Genomic DNA, 22,273 nt, shown 5'->3' on the forward strand with positions numbered 1-22,273 from the left:
TTATTTTTCTAAGTAATTACAACAAAAATTAACTCACAATTTTTAATTATAGCTTCTATTTTTTTATTCTTTAAAATGTCTAGTTAACATGATAACTACATTTATAAAGCTTATGAATTAATTAATTTTTTTTTATTTAGGACTTTATTTACTGTAGTTGTAATGGCATTACCATAAACATGTTAATTTGGGTATCATTATAATGCTAAGCTAAAAAATAAAAAAAAAATAGACCAATTTTTTTTTTCAAATTTATCCAATTATTTGAAGTATAAAAAACTTTTTGTATTGTTTTTTCCTCTTCAAAGATGAATTTTTCATAGAAAAATTCTTATTTTTATTATTTTATTTGTTATATATTATATCGTATTTTATTATTTTATTCATAATATATTATTTTTTTATATTATTATATTTTTGAATTTTTTTTTTCCTTTTATGTTAGATCCATTTAGGTGAAAACTCATTTTAAGAAAATAACTGTTTAAATTATCAACACAACTAGGATTCTTTGAGAATCTTTTAAAAACACAAAGATTATAAATCATAAAAGTGCATGTTTTTTTTAATTAATACAAGAAGTTAAAATCTTTTCATCTGAAATAGACCTATCAAAATAAAACAAACATTTCTTATTTCTTTATCTTAAATTTTATTTAAGTTCAATACTCTATAAATAGTACTACTTCTGAAAAATTTGGTCGGAGGAATCTTTTGTTTATTAATACAATCCCTAAAGAGTTTTTCATTTATTATTCATGTGAAATGCAAAAATGTAAACATGCTAACACTCCTATTATACAGTAAAATAAAATCCTTAATATTATAGATTTTTTTAGCAATAAAACTTTTATCTTAAATATGTTGATGAAATATGCTATTATCAGTTTAATGATAGTAATGGCATGCATGTTTTCAGGCCTTCACTTTAGTCATGGTTAACTCAATTGCTGCTCATGGTTTAAAGACTTTACCTGTATGTTTTAGAGCTGTCGTAAATGGAACTGTTGCTCTTTCAAGATTGCAAGTAAGGACATTATAAATTTTTTTGTTTGTTTAGATTGGAAAATTACATAAAATGCATGCTTAAGTTTTTCTTCTTCTTTTAATTATTAGGCAATATTGAGATTAGAAGATAAAGAAAATTATACAGTTATTCCAAATCGTGTAGATATTGCTGTAAATGTATCCAAAGCCACGTTGGATTGGGAGCAAGCGGTGCCAACTAGCTTAATTAATGGTCTTAAATCCGGGAAGGGTGAAGTAAATTGCTTAGGTGAGTTCTGTTTGAGGTTTATAAGTGACATTTCTATTTTATTGTTTCATTGACAAAAATATCAAATTTCATTTTACGATTGTGAGGTTTAAAAAAAGAATATAGAGCAGCTTTCTGAATGCATAACTCTGCAATGTACTGTTACTCCTCAAAATTTAATGTAATATATTAGTTTAAACAAGCATTTTAATTTTACTGAACTCATAACAGAAATATTTTAAGAATAGATTTTACTTTAATTATTTTTGTTAAATCAAGATGAATGGAGTATTTTTTTTCTTTTTGGATTAAAAAATAATATAATAATTAGGTAGATAGGTACTTTATTTACGTCGCACTAGAACTGCACAATGGACTATTGTCGAGGGTCTGGGAAACATCCCTGAGGATGACTCGAAGACATGACATTGAAATTTTGATTCTCAACTGAGGACTCAACCGAGCACTTTGCAGTAGGACAGTTTAACGAGGACCGATACCGCACACCCTGGGTCTCTACGCAGGCTCATCAAAGTGGTCACCCACCCGCTTACTGATCGCAGCCAGTGATGCTTGAATGTGGTGTTCTACCAGGAACCGTTTATTTATGATCGGTCAACATTAGCTTAGATCTTATAACATTTAGCTAAGCCTAACCTTATACCCACCTTACCCCACTTCTGAAAACAATCATAATGAAGAGAATTTTGAATTTAATTCTTAAATTTCTATGTAGATCTATTCTTTTGATGCCCCTATACCAGTTTCAACTAAAATTGCTATTAATGATATTAGATTAAAGTTTGTGAAAAGCTTAAACTTACATGTAATAGATCATAAACAGATATCTTTAACATCTGATCTAAACATTAAATTTATTTTCAGTTTCTGAAACTGAAACAAAACTGCTTTTCACAATTCCAGTAAATGCGTCGAAAAATATTAAACAAATTACCTCAGTTTAAAAAGAGAAAATAATGTTTTTTTTTTAACAAATACCCACTTAATCCCACCTGATCATAGAGAATTTTTGTTCTACTTAATGCTATCATTTAATTAAGAATTTTGTGAAATTTAGATACTGATAATGAGAAAACTGTTGGAGAAGAAATAAATTGCGACACAGCTTTAGTAAATACCCTGCAACTGGAGTCAGGCCTACCCCCTGCTCTTACTGATCTTAATTTTACTCTCCAACGGGTAAGTCATCTATATTATATTCTTTTCTCAAGAGCTTAAGAAATTTATATGTATATATAATTTACAAGAGTGTTTAAAATGTTACATAAAATGAAATTATCATGAACTGAATTAATGTTATCCCAGGGCAAATTAGTTGGAATTTGTGGTCCATTTGCTAGTGGAAAATCTTCTATATTTGGAGCACTTCTAGGGCAGGTAATTGTCTCACCATTATTTAATTTGTAATTAAAACTAAATACATTAATTACTAGAATATAAAAATTATTCCCTTTTCTTTTAGATGCGCTTATTAAAAGGGCAAATAGCTGTTAGAGGGTCAATTGCTTATGTGCCTCAACAACCATGGATATTAAATGCAACTTTACGGGAAAATGTCTTATTTGGTGAACTCTTTAGCTCAAAAAGGTAAGATTTGTGACAAATGATTAAGCTAAATGTGTGTTCACTCATATTTGTCAATCATAAAATATCTTAATTAGATTAAGTTAATTACGGGTTTTAGGCTGTTTTAGACCACAGATGGATATGGTTTGTTAAAATTATATTGATGGCTAGCAAATAATATAAATCCTATTAAATTAAGTTTTCTTTAAAAAAAAAATTTCGTACATTTTTCTCATAAAATTTGCATACATTTTTTCATAAACATTCTAAAAGTATCTGCAATCAGTATCACCAAATATTCTATCTATTATGGTTATACATTTCAATAATTATTTAATTTCCATAGATATTATGAAGCTGTTTATGCATGTGGTTTACCTGAAGATATTGCAGCATTGCCTGCTGGTGATCAAACAGAGGTAACACAATTTCATTTGATAGAATTTGTAGTTATATTTAGTAATTTTTACTTTGAAATATTTATTTTGTTAGTCATTTTTTTAAAATCTAAATTGTATGAAATTGTAGTTCATATAATACTGTTTATCAGCTAATTTTCCTAGATTTTCTAGTTGAATACTCAATTTAGCCACTTTCTACTAGTTTCCTTTTTTAATCAAAAATTTTCTGGATATTAAAGTTTTCTAAAGTTAATAAAGCTTTTATAAAAGTAATTATCCAAAAAGATTCTTCTCTCAGTTTATTGTTGGCTAGAAAATTTAAATAAGTTATAATTAAATAATGATGTTGACCACATACATAGTAACAAGTTGATTCCTCTTGATTTAAAATGTTTGATTATTATTTTTGTTATTGATAATGTTCTATTTTTAAGTAATTCAAAAGTGTGTATTTTTGTTATCATTAACCTATATGCTATTCAGTAATAAATTGCAAATGTCTGAAGTAATTTATTATTTTTTAAAAGTCTATTTAAGAATAAAAAAAAATTATGTTCAACTTTATTTAATGTCCATTACAAAAGAAAAATATTATGACTAATTTTGTATTTCAATTTTCATTACTGACTAGTAAAAAAGAAATACATATAAATTGTCTTTACGTATGTTTTATTTTATCTTTTGTTTGCATTTTAAAATTTTGGTAATAAGACGGAATGGACATATACCTTTCTAGAAATATATTCCTTCTAAAAATATATACCTTTCTAGAAATATATTCCTTCTAGAAATATATACCTTTCTATAAATATATTCCTTCGAGAAATGTATACCTTTTTAGAAATATATTCCTTCTGGAAATGTATACCTTTCTAGAAATATATTCCTTCTAGAAATACATAACTTTCTATGAATATATTCCATCGAGAAATTTATTGAATTCAATTTATTGACTTCAGTTCAAAAAGGGGAAAAAACAATGAGAAAAGAGAAAGAAGAATTCAATATCTGTATATAAAAAGAAAAATACCCGAGAAAATGCAATTATGGAAAGAAGCTCATGTAAATTGGAATTCGCTAATGTTGTTTAATGTTTTACAATAAAGGATTGAACTGTTTTCATTCATTAACTTAGTTTTAGAATATCTAGAATTTTTCTTATTTAAGAGAAGCTTAAATAAGAAAATTATTATTATTAGCATTGTTATTATAACTGTTGGTGAGCAATTAGTTTTACTTCTCTTTTTTTTTGGTTAAATTATCTTAAAAAAAGTTTTTAATTAAATTATTTTTACAAAAACGTAATTAAATATTCTTAATTTTCTTTGAGATTTTTTAACAACAATAAATATTACTTATCAGTATAAAAATGGAAAACTAAATTTATTAATAGAATAGTTTTGAAGAACATATTATTCCATTAATAAGAATTTATTATTATTTCTATTATTAATAATTTAGAAGAATAGCTATTACACTTTTAAGATGTCTTCTTCTTTTTTTTATTTTCAAATATTAAAAAACTGAAATGCAATACCACCATAGTTTTTTAAAAAAATGTGCTCTTTTTATCAACATGTTGAATGCCATGGGGTAACCGGTACTGAGTTTGTTCATTGCACCACGGGGGTCACCGGTGACCGGCGAAGCCAAGATTGTTAGAAAAACATAATTTGAGTAAATTTTTTATATTTTTTTATTATTATCGTTACTAAAATGGTTTGAAGAAATTAATGCATTATAGAACACGCAAAAATAGTTTTTCTTATATAGGGAAATACCAACTTGCTCCAGACAGCGAAAAAATATTTTCAAGTGGTAGTTTATTAATTGTGATTCTTGGTTTAATAAATTCAATTTAGTAGATTTTTATCCACCACTATTTCTAAACTATTAGTATGCTTATTTAATTCTCCACTTTTTTCAGATATGTCGTGCTAAACCTTTTAAAAAACTAGCAATATCTGTCAAATTTGCGAATTTAGTTTGTCGTTATTTACCGTTTAGCCAGATGGGCAAGCCATGTAAAATTACCATGGCATTCAACGTGTTAATTCTTTTTTTTTTTTAATTCTGCTAACAATTCAACAGCAGTAGATAGATTTTATTAATAAATCGATAATTTTTTTCTGTACAAAATAATTATGTATATTGTTGTTTAGCTTGGAGAAAGAGGAGTTAATGTGAGTGGAGGCCAAAAGCAGAGAATCAGCCTTGCTAGAGCTCAATATTCTGATAAAGACCTGTATTTGTTAGATGATCCTTTATCATCCGTTGACAACCAAATTGGACGACATATATTCCAACATTGTATTAAAGGTGCCCTGAAAGGAAAAAGCATTTTACTTGTCACTCATCAAATGCAGGTAATCTCACAACTACTTATGTTTATAAATAATTTGTTTACATAAAACCATTTTAGTTTGTAAGATTAAACAAGAATAAAAATTCTTTAAAATGGAATTTTAAATTTGTTACTGCTCAAAGTTTTCTTAATATTTATTGAAATTTTGAAAATGCAGTGCTGGTAAATTTCAAGGGGACAAAAAAATCTGTATTAGGCATGAAAATCTAACTATAATAAAAAAAAAGTCTATTATTTTTTAAATTGAAACTTTATGTAGAAATTGTTGTACATTGTGTTTTATTTACCATTTAGTTAAGCAGTATAATTAATTCTGTAACTTTTAACGGTGAGCAAAATCTATAACAAACTTAAACAATCATAAATCACAATAAATTTTAACAATTTTTAAGGAGTTTTAAGTAATCTACAATTAAGATCTCGGCCACCTGCCGTCCAGAGTGCCTGACTGTGAAGCCATTGGCTGTGGGTTCGAATCCCTCTCAGGGCATGGATGTTTCCCTATGTGTGTGTGTTCTCTGTTGTATGAATGTGGCCCATCCTATGAACGGGTATCTTTAGCAGTGTGGCAATGATAATGTTGCTCGCCTCCGTAACTTAGATTCACAGGTGCCCACTGGGTAATGTTAAATGATCAACAGGTGGTAAATGAAAGTTCAGTACCTGCTGTTTAAAAAAAAATTAAGATGCAAAAACTTGTTTTGCTACAGCTTTTAAGTTATTAGTAAGTTTCTGCTTTTAAATTATTTTTTCACCGTTCTGTTTTAAGTCATTCACTAAATTTGTGTGTTTTGTTATTGCACAGAAATTTTTTTAAAAATCTTTTTTGTCTTGTTATTATTAAATATTTATAATGCTGCCAGGTTTATAATTGACGAACTCATTTTTAGTATCTTCAAGAGTGTGATAGCATAATATTCATGAGAGATGGCACTATAATGGAGCAAGGTACACATACTGAACTAATGGCTAAAGATTCTGAATATGCATCATTGATTCAAATGCTTTCAAAAGATGATGAATATAGAATAGATTTATCTGAAGGTATTTCTCTTTTACATTATATTTCAAACAGAGAAAACTGTTTTTAACCAATTAGGAATGTATGTTGGGAATTTTTTATCTTTCTGTTTATTACAATTTTGATGATTATTATATTTCTTAGTGTCATCATTTTGGTTAAGATTTAAATAAATGTGCTGTTGATTAAAGAAAACCTGAATAAAACTCAAATATAAAGTTAAAAATGAGTCTACTATAGTTTTGGCACACAAACAAGAACCTTTTTCAATGTCAAAACACAAAATGGCAGAAGCAATGTAATGCCGTAAACACATTTCAATAAGAATAAAAGTAATTTAACTAACAGGGGAAGAGGAACAGGACAATAAAAGAAGGAAAATAAGAAACAGGTGTAAGGACAGGTATCCCCTGGGTGCAAAATTTGGAAATTAAATTGGAATTGATTTTCAAACATCAAGAAAGAATAGGATGCTGGAAAGATCTTTAACTAAATTAAAGGAATTGTACAAAATGTAAAATGATTCCCAGAAGTCGGGATAAGTAGTTAAATAGCAGTGTTGAATGATTTTAGAATCAGGAAACTGACAGGGTCCCCAGAGCAATGTTTACTGCAGTTAGCAAATAATGAAATTAAGTGGTTGATTTGTATGGTCCTTAGCATCCATCTCAGAGAATTTATTGGAAGTTCTTAAAGTGTTAAGTGGAAAATAATACAATACAAAAATGTTATCACTTGCACTAACATTTATTTGTTTGCTTTTCATTGGTTGAATATCTTCAGGTATGTTCAAATATTATGTAAGCACCTTAGGGGAATGAAGAAATTTGTGATTTAATTTTGCAGACATGGTAGAAAGTGAAGTTGTGAACAATAAAACAGAATGTGAACAAAAAAAATATTAAATTTACTTATTTTTGCTGACAATAGGGAAGATTAATGAAAAAATTCTTATATTATAATTGAACTAATTTTTAGATTAATTTTATAATTATAGAATTATGCATCTATTTATAGTTTTTGTTTTGATTTGTTCTTTTTTGAATTTTTTTATAGAAAATAAATCAAGTGTGACTGATGAAGAATCACGATCTCCTTCACACAGTAGAATGAATTCTCCTACATTAAGTTCCGTTTCAGATTTGAATGACAGTGATTTGTGTTGTGATGGTAAGTGAATTTTCGATGTTAGAATTTTGAGTCAAATTATTTGCAAATAGTTTATAATTTTTATGAAATTTTACAATGTTTAATAATTACAGGGCAACTGACTGAGGAAGAGAAAATTGCATCAGGGAACATATCGTACAATACCTACATGGGCTATATTGCTGCTGCAGGTGGTTTTATAATAAGTTCTTTAGTTATTATATGGTTCATTATTCAAGCAGCCTCTGTTGAATTCAGCAAATATTGGCTGAGTTTGTGGCTTTCTCAAGGAAATGGAGTAAGTTCATAATAAAATTTTAATGAAACAGATTATATATTTGATATTTCTTGTTTTATTAAAATACTGATTACACATAGTTGAACTTTATTGCACTTTGATACAGAAATTAGGGGACATTTTGGCAAATGTTTATTAAATCAATTTTCTTTATTACATTTAAGTTAAATATCTAAATTGTTGATAGATAAGCTTTAAATGTCAATTAGTCATTTTCCAGCCAAAAAGATATTATATCATATCCATTCAAAAGATAAATCAAAAGATATTGATTTATCTTTTGAATCATTTTTAACTTTAATCTATTAGTTAAATGGGATTCTCTTACAATTTTGTTATTAAAATAAAAGTTTTACTTTTTTAAGTTTGATTTTAATATTTTTAAGAAATTAAATAATTAGTAATTAGGAAAAGGATTTTAATGCATAACTTTAAAAAAAAAATTATAAGGCTCAGAAACAAGTCAAATTTTGGTTAAATAAACTTTTTTTCTCTTAAGGTTTAACATCTACAATATTTTTAATTCTTTCTATTTTATGTTTTTACTTTTTTTATTCAGTATTTCTACTTGGTGATTAAGTTTGTTGGTGTAAAATTTAATAGCCCTTTCAATATTTAATCACTGCATGGTGATTTTTTGCCTTTATTTTTAAGTTGAAAAAAGCCATTGCCTGAGAATTGGGGTTACTTTATGCAAATATTATATATATATATTTTATTTGTAAAGATTAAGTAAAAGCACTGCATTCAGCGTTTTCTGCCATCAATGCTTATTTGACAGTTGAATTTGATTGCAGGGGAAAAAAATTCTTAACAAGACTGTATTTTATATGCATTTTGAATATAAACTAAATATGTAATTTAAAGATCTTGTTAAGCTTTTCTCTTTCTTGAAAATTTTATTCATTGAATTACCAATATAATTGAGCAGAACTTGATATGATTGCAAGAACAATATTCATTAATTAATCTAAAATTTAATTCTTGATGTAGAAATTTAATATTTTAACATGAAATCAAATGTTCTTTTATACCTCAGTTATTTTTTTAAAAATATGTTTCCTATTTTCTTCTAGAATGAAACTTTCAAATCAGTTGTTGTCGGCATGGCTCATCCTGTTAATTCATCCGTTGTTGTTGGCATGGCACATGCTGTTAATTCATCAGTTGAAGCTGCTCCTACATTTGAGCCAATCAACATAACAGATCACCCCCATGTGGAATTTTACCAGTTGGTTTATGGTTTGTCTGTTTTGATTATGCTTGTCATCAGTCTAATCAATGGATATCTTTTTACAAAGGTAAATAATTTATTTGGAACAATTCCTTCATAGTATTATTAGATTGAATTCTCAATTATTCAAGATTATAATTATTTTGATTATTTTTTTATTATCGGGCATATTAGAATTAAATAACTTAATTCTAAATTGGGAATGCACAACCATGTTTTGATACTATGCCACAAGAACTGAAGAATAATATATGGAGGATCAACGCTAACTTAACCCTTTGTTTACAGTGCACCATGTTTTAATGTGGTCCACGTTGTATCAGCAGTAAGCAAATGGTTAAAGCTGTTATCGTAAAAATGCAATATGTAGGAGGCGTTTTCTGAAAGTAAAGATACTTCTCCAATACCAAAGGAAAAGTTTCTGTTAATTCATTGGCAACACTGACTGATTTCACTTTTTCCCTTGAGATTATTCATTATTTTTATGGTCAGCTTTGTTTGACAGGCCATCTTTATAATTATCTGCATCTATTCAGAACACCGCCAAATGTAAAGTGTATCTCATAATTCGTTTTCTTCAAGCAAAAGGTTAGGTTTGCAAAAAGTCATAAAAAAGTATACTAAAATCATTCAATTAAAAATAAACAAACGGGCTTGCTGACATGCAGAATTGACTTGTTGTGCAATAAAGTTCATTCTCACACAGTGCTTTAAACCAGTTTCAAATGGCAAATTTTAAGTTATCAGCCATACAGCTTGGACTTGCACCCAGGTACTTTCCCTTATTCCTTTACCTAAAGAAACTTCTTGCAGGGTGAAATTTTCTCGATTAATAATAACTGAAGTTGGAGTGTAGTTCTGACAACAAGAGACAATGTTCTATGACTGTGAAATACAAAAGCTTGTGCCTATATTAAATAAATGCTTTGACAATGGTGGAAACTATGTTTAAAAGTACGCACATACCTATAATAAATTTGTAATATACATTTAATCAATTAAAATTTTTTCAAGCAAGTATGCAGCATTGTATCTTTACTTTTCGAAAACGCCTCATATTTAAATTCTATTTAAAAGTTATACAAATAATTTATTCACATAAATTATTTTCTCATGTGCAGATAATAACATTAAAGCGAATAATTTAAGTATTTAAAAATCTGTTAATCTAGAAAAATATAAGTTTGCATAGTAAATTCAAAGGTTTTTGCTATAGAAGTTAATTTTTATTTTATTTCAAAAATCGAAATTTATTGCTTATATTGTATAAAATGTGATAGTTCAGATTAAAATTGTAATTTATTAATTTACTTAATTAAATAAATTTGTGAAATATCATATTTTACCATGAACATAAATTCCATTGCATAATAAAACTTGTAAAATGAAGTATTTATAATCTGGTGTTATGAGGAAGGCTGAACTAGATCAGTTATTTACTGCTTTTCTTTCCTGCAATATTTTCATTAGTATTTAAGACAGTTCAAGGGTCTAGCCAAAAGACACCATGGGTAATTATTGGCCCTCAGGCTATAGGTTGTAGTTTTCCATTTCTGTATTAAATGTATTTTTTTCAGAATCTATTGGAATGTGATAATTATTTAGTAAATTATTAAGTTTTAATTATTATTATTTATTTATTTTTACTGCAAGGTGGCTATTAAACATAGACCATTCTATCTATAACAGCAGGTTATGCGCTCACATTTTAAAGAATGTTAAAAAAATTTCGCTACATTGTTTTATCACAACTTAAACTGGCTAACATAAACATAATCAATGTTGTAAAAGTTTATTTGTATGTTACTCTTCATGTTTTTAATTGATTAAATTTTTTATTGTCATTTATATTAGAATTTAATATGCACTAGTTAATAGAGTTTTTTACTCTAATTTGTCATTTTTATAATCAAGTTCAACTTTTTGATATTTTTTTTGTTTAAATATTTTTCAGGCTTCTTTAAGAGCATCTAGTAGCCTTCATGATAAATTGTTACAGAAGGTTTTTAGAAGTCCAATGCATTTTTTTGATGTTACACCTGTTGGAAGAATTTTAAATTTATTTACTCATGATGTTGATGAAAGTAAGTCTATAACTTATTGGAATTTTCTGCAAATTTTACATCAGATTTATTAACTTTAAAAAAGAGTATATCAATTTTTTAAGAGTATTTAGTGTTTGGTAGACACATAATATATTACACATGTTATGCTTCTGCGTAATTAAATAACTATAATCAAACTAATTAATACTAAGCTGGAAGGGAACACATTATTTACTTCTTATTATCGATTTCCTGTAAAAGTCTGGTTTGTGAAAAAGAAATTATGAAAGTTCATACACATTTACTAAGCTATAAATATAGCACTTTATTAATTATTTTATTTCTAAATAGCCCAAAAGAAGTTATTTAATTTGCTGTGAACTGTCTTGTTGTTATTTCACTGTGTTAATTCTCTTCGAATAAGATTCATGTCACAAAAAAACATAAATGTATGTCATCCTTCTGTCAAAAAAGGAAAAATTATTGAAGTTTTTCTGCCAGCTCGAGAGCCATTAAGTATGTTGGGAGTAATTCAGCTTGAAATTCTTCATATCCACTGCTTTCATTCCTTTTTTTCTTTGTTAGATTGAATTTGAGCTACAATGTCCTCTAGGTATCTTGGAAGCAATAGCATTGATGCTAACAGATTAGTATTTTGTCAACAAGTGAGAGCAAATTTTATGAAACACAGTTCACAGTTATTACTCATTAAAGCATGGGTTCACTTCTTATCATGGCACTATTTTCTCATAAATTTTACATTTTACAAACTAAGTACATTTCCAATTTCTTTGTTGAATTGGGGTTTTCGTTAAATTATTGCTTATGATAAGCAAGTTTGACTGTATTAGAAAAAAGTGTTTTTTTATAGTTCAACTAAGTATCAATTTTATATATGGAAAAATATTGATAAAAGTAGCCTAAAAATAATGAAAAGTGTATGAACATGGTTTAAATTATAAACCATGTTCATATTTTTATACTTCCATAAGTTATAAATTCAAATTTCATAAAAAGGTACCTATTTTTGAAAATTTATATATAATTTGTGAAAATTAAAAATTATTTTAAGAAATCAACGTTTCTGACGGGATACAAAAATAAAATTTTAAGAAAAGGCATTTTGTAAAACTACTGTTTTTCCTAAAGTTGAATTTGTGAAGGTACCACTAAACGGTAGAAAGTAAACGATACAAATTTGGCCTAGATAGACCCATGTCTATAAACTGTATTTTATTTTTAAATGTATTTTTTTTGAAGTTTTATTTAATAACTTTGAGGTATTTATTTCGATAGTTTAATTTTATTCTAGTTTAATGAAAATATTTTTATTTTTCAGTTGACACTCACCTGCCAACAGTTATGGTGGTTTTCTTACAAAGGATGATGACCATGATTTTTGCATTGCTTCTTGTTGTCATTGTTTACCATTGGTTTGGTATTCCTATAATCTTCCTTGGCATAGTGTTTTTCATGTTACAGAAGCTATTTAAATCAGCTACTAGGGACTTAAAGAGATATGAAAATTTTTCACGATCTCCTGTATTCAGTCATGTTGCTGCAACTGTGAAAGGTTTATCGACTATAAGAGCTTATGAGAAACAAGAAGAATTTTTTGATAGGTATTATTATTTTCTATTTCATTTTGTTTATTGAATGTTACATTTTAAAAGCATAATTTTGGAAATTTACTTTTGTGAGCCTAGGTGTACAATTCTTATAAAGGAAAACTTTTTTAAATTTGAATGTAAATCATATGCAGGTTAAGTTCATTATGGTCAATGGTATGTCAGCCAGAATAGTAACATGCATGCTATCCTTACATTTTAGATTCATTAATCTTTAAAAGTTTAAAAAATATTTTTCCTGACATTTTTATTTACAAATATTTTTAATTTAAGTAAGTGAATAATTTTATTTGTGAAAAATGTATTATTACTTGAAATTTAAATTACTGTAATATTTCTCTCTTTCAAATATAAAATAGATGTATTACATGTTACTTGCAAATAAAAATTCTAATGAACCATTAAAAAATACACTTTTAAAATATTTCATTTACCTGTTCTGTTTTATTAATACATCTCATTATTGAATTAATATATAAAGAGAAATAGATTTTTTTTATATTTAAATTATTAATATTTGTTAATTGTAGAGTTAATAAAGAGTATAATTACTCTGTGAGAACCAAACCCTGTAGGTTTAAGCAGCTATTAAGCATATTATACCCTAAGCCATTGCATTATTGGCTAGAGTAAAAATTAGCCACCCTAATATTACTTTAAGGAAAGAAAACGTCAAATCTGCCCTGTGAATGTCTGAATTAATGAAATGTTAACACACATGGGCATTGGAAATTTAAAAAAAAAATTTCTCCCTCTGATTGATATTTTTATATTGGTCGATGTTTGTAGGGCACATGCTCATGTCTTTGCCATATTAATGAGCATATTTGTTAGAATTTATATTTAAAAGCTCTAGATTTTTTTTAAACTTAAAATGTTGTATTATATTTAAATGTTTAATTTTCTAATTTAAAACTGAATTTTAATTTTTCAGGTTTACTCAACTTGTAGATGAGCACTCATCACCTCAATATCTTTACTATTGTGCCCTGAGATGGATGGGAATCCGAATGGATATTATGTGCCTTACAATAACTTTGACTACTATTTTATTCGTTATTTATTTGAGGGATCAAGTTAATCCTGCATTTGCTGCTCTTGCATTAGTTCTTGTTCTGCAGGTAAGAATTGTTTTAAATAATCGTCTTCATTTTCTTGATTTATATTAAGGGTTGTTTTCATTAGTTTGTCTCGCAAAGGAATATAATTTCATAATAAGTCATGACTGTAGTTTTCCCAAATAGATTAGACGTCTGAAGGTTATACAATTTTTTCCCTCACTATTATATTGGTTTTGGCAAATCTTGCTGTAATGTTGTGGCGAAAAATCCCCTCTACAATATGTTAACCAAGAAGTTGAAATATACTTGTTTGAGAGAAAACAAGATTTAACAAAAGCACAGAAACATGGAGAGGAAATATTATTATAAGAAATTCCTATTCTTTTTATACGAAATTTAGTAGTGATTGTTCTGAATAAAATAAATTAAAAATTATTATGTTTTCTGTGTATATGAGTTAGACATAAATTGGTTTTAAAACCTATCTACTCTTAAGGGTACTATTATTTTTGCTTATGATTTTCCAATGTATTTTTTATTTTAAGCCTAATTGAGAATTATGCAAAAAAAAAGCATGTAAATTAAATTTTTAATTGTTCTGAAAGTTGCTATTACCGACTTTAAAATGTCTGTAAAAAGTCAGTTGCAAATGCATTTAAATTAGTAAGTTAGGGTAAAGACATGTATATGAGTTAGACATAAATTTATTTTAAAACCTATCTACTCTTAAGGATACATTATTTTTGCTCTAGATTTTGTAATGTATTTTTTATATTAAGCATAATTGAGAATTGTGCAAAAAAAGATATCAATTAAATTTATAATTATTCTGAGAGTTGTTATTGCAGACTTTAAAATGCCTGTAAAAAACGCTTGCAACTGCATTTAAATTAGTAAGTTAAGATAAAGGCCATAACAAACATGTTTATCATTGAAAGTGAATACAGTTTAAACCTCTTTATCTTACCTAAACTATTTTAAACTCTTCCTTAACCTGTTATTTCTTGATTAATGATTGAAAATTGGTGATTTTCAGCTCCAGATTTTGAATTAACCAATAAAGTAAAAAAAAAATTAAATTTAAAATTTAACATTAATTGAAACATCTGAGGGAATCAATTGAATAATTGTTTCCCCCAGTTGTTATTTCAAATGGCATAACTGCGTTTGAAGAAATTTTTTCTTTGCGGTAGTAACATTAAAGTTTCAATATATAACTCTTGGTTTGTAAAGTAGAAAAAAAAACTGTCTTACTCACTTTCACTAATCAATAATTTAAACATGTATATATGATTCATTGATTATAAAAGTTTTCAGTTTTTAATTGCATTTTGATCTTTGAAAAAAAAAACTTGAAAATAAAGTGAGATGGTACAAAATAAAAATTAAACAAAATAAATGTTAATAGTTCGAAGTCTTTAGTGAAATAAAGTATTAAACCATTAATTCCCAACCACAAATGTGGTCTATATTTGAAAAACGCCTATGTTAAAAAGTGGTACATATTTGTTTGTACCAAGTGAATATTTCTTTATGCTATCTATTTTTTAAACTCATTAAAATTGCACTGTACTTTAAATTCAAGGCCAAATAAGAACTTTTAGATTATTAATATAAGTTTTTGGGAGAAATGTTTTTTTTTGGAAGTATACAGTTTGCTATTATAGTAAAAGATCTATATAACGCTATTCTGTGAATTGGATCAAAAAATGTAATGAAATTTAAATAATTCCAAAACACTTAAAATTTCAGGATTTGTTTAGAAACAGAAATTAATGAAAAATATATTAATAAATTTTTAAATTTTTCTGGCATTTAAACATAGTTCTGGTAGATGTTTTGCAAGATTATGTCTTTAAAAACATATCATTCGTATTTTGTATGTGATAATGAGATTTTATGGAATTTTTTTTTTTGATACTTAACTAATCTGTTTGGTATTCATATTCATTTTATAACATGTAAAATTGCACTTTCTTAAAAGAATATATATTTTATTTCATTTAGCTGAGTGGTCTGTACCAATATATAGTGAGACTCATGTGCGAGGTAGAATCGAGATTTACGTCAGTGGAACGTATGCAGTCTTACATTGAGGACTTAGAATCAGAAGCTCCTTCTGCCATTGATAAGACAAGACCTTCACCAGACTGGCCTATGCGTGGTCACATTGTTTTTAAAGATGTTAAAATGGGATACAGGCCTAGTTTGCCTTTAGTTTTGAAAGGATTATCTTTTGAAATTGAACATCAAGAAAAGATAGGAATTGTTGGAAGAACTGGCGCTGGTGAGGTTTTTTCTAAAATATTATACTGATATATAGCAGCATACTGTTTTCATCTCTTTTTGATATTTATTGACATCATTTTACTTAACTTTCATGCAAGCAAGTGTATGTGAGATTAACTGAAGAGAAATGTTTTTTTATCCCGATAGCATTGTAAAAATTATATTCCTTCAACTTTCTTTGATCTATTTTCAATCCGGAAATTAATTTCTTTCTAGTTATATATAATTTGTTATTAAATTTTTCACTTTCATATTACTTTTTACTCTATAATATTGCAAATGCCAGTAGTTCATTCAAAATATGAGCAATTTCATGCTCTTAATTCTTAATAAATTAGTTGGGTATTTTTAGAGATCTCACCAAAAATATCATAAGGCAGGATGTTTTTTCTGAAACAAGGGCGCCTTCAGTTTTAAAGAGCACTAATCTTTAAAATTATATCTAGATAGATTAGTGCCTTTCAAAGCGTAATTTAAAATACTCAAATATGAGAAATAATATTTTAGATTAATTTAGCCTAAAAACAATTTACAATAGTAATGATAATCTGAAGTTCCTTGTTTCTGCTACTGCAACTTTTTTTTTCTTGAAATAAAAAAAGTAAAATTTTTTTTCTGATAAAAGACACCTTTACAAAAAGGTCCTGAGGATGCATTTGCCTGTGCAAAAGAGCAGGTAGGGTGGGCCACCCTTCTAAGAACACTTAGGGGGAACACTTGGTATTTCTTTGGCTACAAATCTGATTGTAATTCTAAATATAAGTTGTTGTTTTTTTGCAGTAGTAATTACCTTAAGCTAATTATAGTATGGTTTTAATATAAAAATTTTAAATAGCCTATCTTGCTTATTATTTAAGTACGTGAATTTTCATTATTATGTACGTCAATCTCTTACGAGTAGGATGTTTGTAGTAAAATGTGAATAGATTACAATGTATTATTTTTATAAATAAACCAAATATTTTATTACATTTATGCAGTTTTGTTTTTAATTAGGTATTTAAGGTATTTTACATATCTCTAAAAACATATGAAATGCCTTAAAATGTTTCTTATTCTTAAATTTGATATAATTATGAGATTTTTATGCAAAAGTGTAAAGATTTCAATTATTTTTATTTAAAAATAAGCACTTAAAAAAAGTAGCAAAGCTGTTTGAAGCAATAAAAAAGCTGTTTCAAAGTTTTTATAAAAAACCTCATGATTACTAATAGGGGTAATAATTTTATTTCGTGTGCTACTTCTGGGCCACTTCCTTTAGGTATGTTATCCCTAAGTCATACTTTTTGTATATTTTATATTACACCTAATACTGTACTGAATTTATCCGTTATGTTTTCATTACTTTATATATACATATCGATCTTTGCAGGAAAATCTTCCCTTGGAGCAGCCCTTTTTAGATTAGTTGAATTGAATTCTGGGAATATAATAATTGATGGCATCAACATTGAGAATCTTGGATTAGAAGATTTAAGATCTAGAATGTCTGTTATCCCACAGGATCCCGTATTATTTCAAGGATCTATCAGGTACATTATCTTTTCTTTTCTTTCAATTCTAAACATATGGAGAAACATTATTTTGTTTTAGTTTTGTATTTTCTAAAATGAAATGCATCGTCTATAGAACAGATTTTTAAAGCTTTCAAAGTGTCAAAAAAAGGAACATTTGCAATTGAAATATGCATTAAAAATACAAACCCTTTGTGTAGTTTTTGATAAATATTGACTTTTTATGTAATGTAAAAACTTCTTAAAAGAACGAAAATAATTTCTCTTATTTTAATTTTATAATGGCAGCATTAATTATTCCCCATATATCTTTTATGTTAGTAGATACACGTTTGTTTTAAGTTTTTATATGCATGTTTCCATTGTGTAAGGTTTTCAAGCAATATTGCGACTTTTTACGCGCAGAACCATCAGTGAGTTAAAATTCTAATCCTGCATATTTTTATTTAAAAAAATGAACCTAAATGCTGTGCTTAGTAAAAAAAATTAAATATAAAAACGATAATGATATAATTCTAGTACCTCTATACAACATCTTTAGAGGATTTTGTTCTTACTTTATATTGGAATATCCTTTTACTATTTTGTTGTTCTGGTTAGTGTAGAGGATTATGCAGTCATAAGTTTATTTTAAGAAATAGTTACTTTTACTCGAAAAATTTTTTTAGTCATGTATTTATAAGGCTAACATGCCTAGCATGACACGTAGAAAATTTGAGATTTTTGTCATTTTGTTTTATTTTCGAGATCTATGTATTTTTAGTATTATTATTAATATTCTTTCCAACAAATTTGTTATGCTTTCACCAATGCATTCAGTTATTTCTTTTACTTATATTTTCTACGATAACCCTAGGTAAATTCTTTCATTTTTGTTAGCAAATGTGTTAGTTCATTCTGGATGCTTTGTTTTGTTAGTTAAATTTCTGTATACTTATATTTCAAATAGAATGTTTCTTCTGCCTTTTGCCTGTAATTCAAAAAATTAGATTTAATGAATACAAAATTGAACCAAAACTTTTTTACTGTCTTGCAAAAGTGATTAATTTATTTTTCTACAATTCAATGAAAAAATAATTTTATAATATGAAGGGAAATTGTCTTAAATCAAGAAATATTTTTGTATTGCTAATGATTTAAAATATTTATCTTTTCTAAAATGTTTTAACATTTAATTTGTAGATACAACCTTGATCCAATGGGCGAGTATGAAGATGAAATATTATGGAAAGTTCTTAGTGAAGTTGATATGAAATTAAAGGTATGATTTGTATATATATTTTTTTTTGTAAACTTTTGTATGTTTTCCTATTTTTTAAAAATATATTATGATTTCCATATGAATTTACAAAAATTAGAAATAAATTAATTATGTTTGGGTTATTAGGTTTTTAAACTTATTGTGACTTTGCGTTATTAAAATACTTATTTTTTTTTTTTTTTTAATCTGTATTCATAATAAATTTGAGTCTAGATAGCCTTAAACTTCTAGTTACTTTTTTAATAAAAAGCTATAGAGAAGTGCCAATTAGAACTACCAATTAACAAAGTTGTCTGGTTAACAGGACTGTGCTATATTTTGCTGCTTTCTTAGAAACATTTTCAAAATTTTTTGATGAGGTTGTGAAATTGCTTCTTTTTTTTTTTGTCCTTGAAATTGAGGGACTTCCACTTTCCTTCAAATATTCTACTCTCCAAGTGATAGGGAAAAGTAAAAAAAAAATAAATTTCTGGTTAGATTTTTTGAAACACACTATTTTTCTAATTGTTTCTAATGTATTAGGTGTCTGGAAAGCAAGAAAGAGTCATGTTATTGTCACATCAAATATTGATATCATTAAAATAAAATGTAAATATGTAAGGCGCGATGAAAATAACATAGCTCTTGATCATACTCCTCTGTCAATATCTAATTAGCACACCAATTTTATAAAATACTAGCAAAATGCTATAATTTTGTTTTAAACTTTAAAACAGACTTTTGTGAATCTTGTTTTTCTCTAGTTTTGAGTAAATTTGATTGTGTGTATAAAAGCTAATTCCTTCGATTGGTTTACATAAGTTTTTAACTAAATTTACATTAATTTGAAACTTTATCAATGTGCGATTTTTCTCCTAACAAAATATTTTTTTAGATTTCTTCCCTTGATGGTGGTCTTGATTCACCTGTTGTTGAAGGAGGCAATAATTTTTCAGTTGGTGAAAGACAGTTGTTGTGCATGGCACGGGCATTATTACGCGAAAGTAAAGTAAGTAAAAATGATTTGCCATATTTTAAAAACATTGAAACTTTTTCACAATTTTACCAAATGTCCTGAAATTGTCGCAATTTTCCTAATTTTGGTTGACGTTAACAGGAAGAATAAATATTACATTTCTAATAACGAATTAAAAGCAATTTGAATTTCGAAATTGTTATTTTCTTTGAGACAAAGTATCTGCTGAAATGAACGTTAAAGTCTTTATAGCGCATCAAGTATGGCATCAATTTAACGTACTTCCATTGTTGGTGAGAAGGACACTTAATTAGGACTAACCATGAAAACATTCCATATTTGAGAAATTTATAAAAAGCTCTAATTTCTCTTTCCCCCTCCCCCTGTCATACTGTACAGTTTTTAATGGTAAAATCCTTATATTTTTCTACTACTAAATGATTATCTGTATTTATATGAACTATCCCCTCTCATTTTTTTCATAGAAAAAAATGTAATTTTTAAAAACTCCTAAAACTATCCCCGATTGTATATCCATGCCATACAAATTGCTCCCATTTAAGAATCAGTGTTCTTAAATTTAAAAATAATTTAGTCCTTAATTTTTTTATATTTTGAACTTCCAGTCCTGTAGAGCAGTGTTCCCCAACCTTTTTGTCACCGCGGACCTGTCAACGTTTGATAATAATGCCGCAGCCCACTGAGGGGGGACGTTGATTTGTTTATATTTTGGATTATTTTGATTTATTATTTTTAATTTAATTGTATTTAAACATGCCTTCAAAATAAAATACAGTTACACTAAAAAAATAAATATTAAGTGATTTAACATTTTAACTTACTAGAACGTTAAATCAATGAGAACCCTGAATTTGTGTCTTTGCAATAAGACGGTTCCATCTGGGGGTAATCGGAGACAATGATACATTACAAATATTAAAAAAATTATGTCACTACCTTTTTTTAAAATAAATAAAATTTTAGTGGAACACAGATATTTCTAATTTGGGGTATAAACCTAGGAATTTAAATTCAGTTTCAATGAAATGCGCGGCCCGTTACCGTTCGATCCACGGACCAGTACCGGTACGCGGACCGGGGGTTGGGGGACACTGCTGTAGAGCATGTATATAAATTATTTTTAACCTTTGAAAAAGGTTATTTTACATTGAATAGGCCAATTTTCAGAACTTACAACTAATTGTTGAAATTTAGTACTCATTCGCCTAAGTTTTAAATTTTTTTTTTTTAGGTTGTATTGTTAGACGAGGCGACTGCTGCTGTGGATAATGAAACTGACAAAGTTATACAAAATGCTATTAATCAAGTATTTGCCAATTCCACTGTTCTGACTATTGCTCATAGATTAACAACTGTTGCCAATTGTGATAGGGTAATGGTTTTGTCTGAAGGAAAGGTAAGTTTCTTTCTACAGTACTTAAACTTCAGCATTATTTTAAACATATGCAGAATCTGAGGTATTTTATGATATTGTGTTTATTCCATTGAACTNCAGGTTGTTCAATTCAGCTGCGGCAATCTCATACTATTAAGCTAGGAAGAAGTGAGTAGTAGATCTCTATTTTAGTATTTTGTCGAAAGTGCTTTTCTGAAGTACTTTGTACAACTAAATAAGATTCTTTTCACAACACTTAAATATTTACTTTATTTTCTTCATTTATTGAGAAAACAGTTGGCAAAGAATTGTGTTAGGTTAAAAAACATTTCGCTAAAAAAAGAAAGAATTCTAAAATGAAAAAAAATAAACAACTTAAAAAATAAAAATGCTGTTGCCAGCCGTAGAATTTTTTGAAAGTTAACTTAGCAACATAAATCAAAATAACATAGAAGCGCAACTAGATCAAAATTTTGATACCTGAGCGCTAGACGTAACAAATCCTTCAATTCTATAAGTGTTGTATCGCCAAATGCCCAAATTAACAATTGCAATTTCAAATTAATATTGAAATGTACAGGTTTAGAATTTTCTACAGTGAAAAGTTTTCGGAACTTCAGTATTCAAAAAAGTATACAAAAGCTAGACGTTAAGAAAGTATCCAATGAGCGAGCATTGGATTGCGAAGCAATCCGAAATGAACTGCGAAAGCAGTTCCGGGGGTTGGCGAGCGCCAGCGAGTAGGGGGCGAAGCTTCCTAGTTATAAATAATAGTTTTAAAATTTTTTTTTTAGATTAAGATTTATATACATAT

General features: G+C 27.2%; 1 protein-coding gene across 1 annotated transcript in view; it reads left to right on the forward strand.

The window, feature by feature from the left end:
• LOC107455422 (ATP-binding cassette sub-family C member 12) overlaps nt 1-22,273 on the forward strand; it is a 38,857-nt gene that overhangs the window by 13,854 nt on the left and 2,730 nt on the right. Inside the window, exons 11-29 of the mRNA XM_016072979.3 lie at nt 920-1,027; nt 1,117-1,276; nt 2,334-2,455; nt 2,582-2,653; nt 2,739-2,863; nt 3,189-3,261; nt 5,406-5,609; nt 6,499-6,652; nt 7,686-7,799; nt 7,892-8,076; nt 9,153-9,377; nt 11,265-11,394; nt 12,695-12,977; nt 13,918-14,104; nt 16,052-16,331; nt 17,706-17,865; nt 19,030-19,108; nt 19,983-20,096; nt 21,316-21,480. Coding sequence (XP_015928465.1) covers nt 920-1,027; nt 1,117-1,276; nt 2,334-2,455; nt 2,582-2,653; nt 2,739-2,863; nt 3,189-3,261; nt 5,406-5,609; nt 6,499-6,652; nt 7,686-7,799; nt 7,892-8,076; nt 9,153-9,377; nt 11,265-11,394; nt 12,695-12,977; nt 13,918-14,104; nt 16,052-16,331; nt 17,706-17,865; nt 19,030-19,108; nt 19,983-20,096; nt 21,316-21,480 — 2,940 coding nt within the window. The remainder of the gene's footprint in view (nt 1-919; nt 1,028-1,116; nt 1,277-2,333; nt 2,456-2,581; nt 2,654-2,738; nt 2,864-3,188; nt 3,262-5,405; nt 5,610-6,498; nt 6,653-7,685; nt 7,800-7,891; nt 8,077-9,152; nt 9,378-11,264; nt 11,395-12,694; nt 12,978-13,917; nt 14,105-16,051; nt 16,332-17,705; nt 17,866-19,029; nt 19,109-19,982; nt 20,097-21,315; nt 21,481-22,273) is intronic.

The sequence above is a fragment of the Parasteatoda tepidariorum genome, chromosome 3 (assembly GCF_043381705.1).
Source record: "Parasteatoda tepidariorum isolate YZ-2023 chromosome 3, CAS_Ptep_4.0, whole genome shotgun sequence".
In the NCBI taxonomy this organism is placed as follows: domain Eukaryota; kingdom Metazoa; phylum Arthropoda; class Arachnida; order Araneae; family Theridiidae; genus Parasteatoda; species Parasteatoda tepidariorum.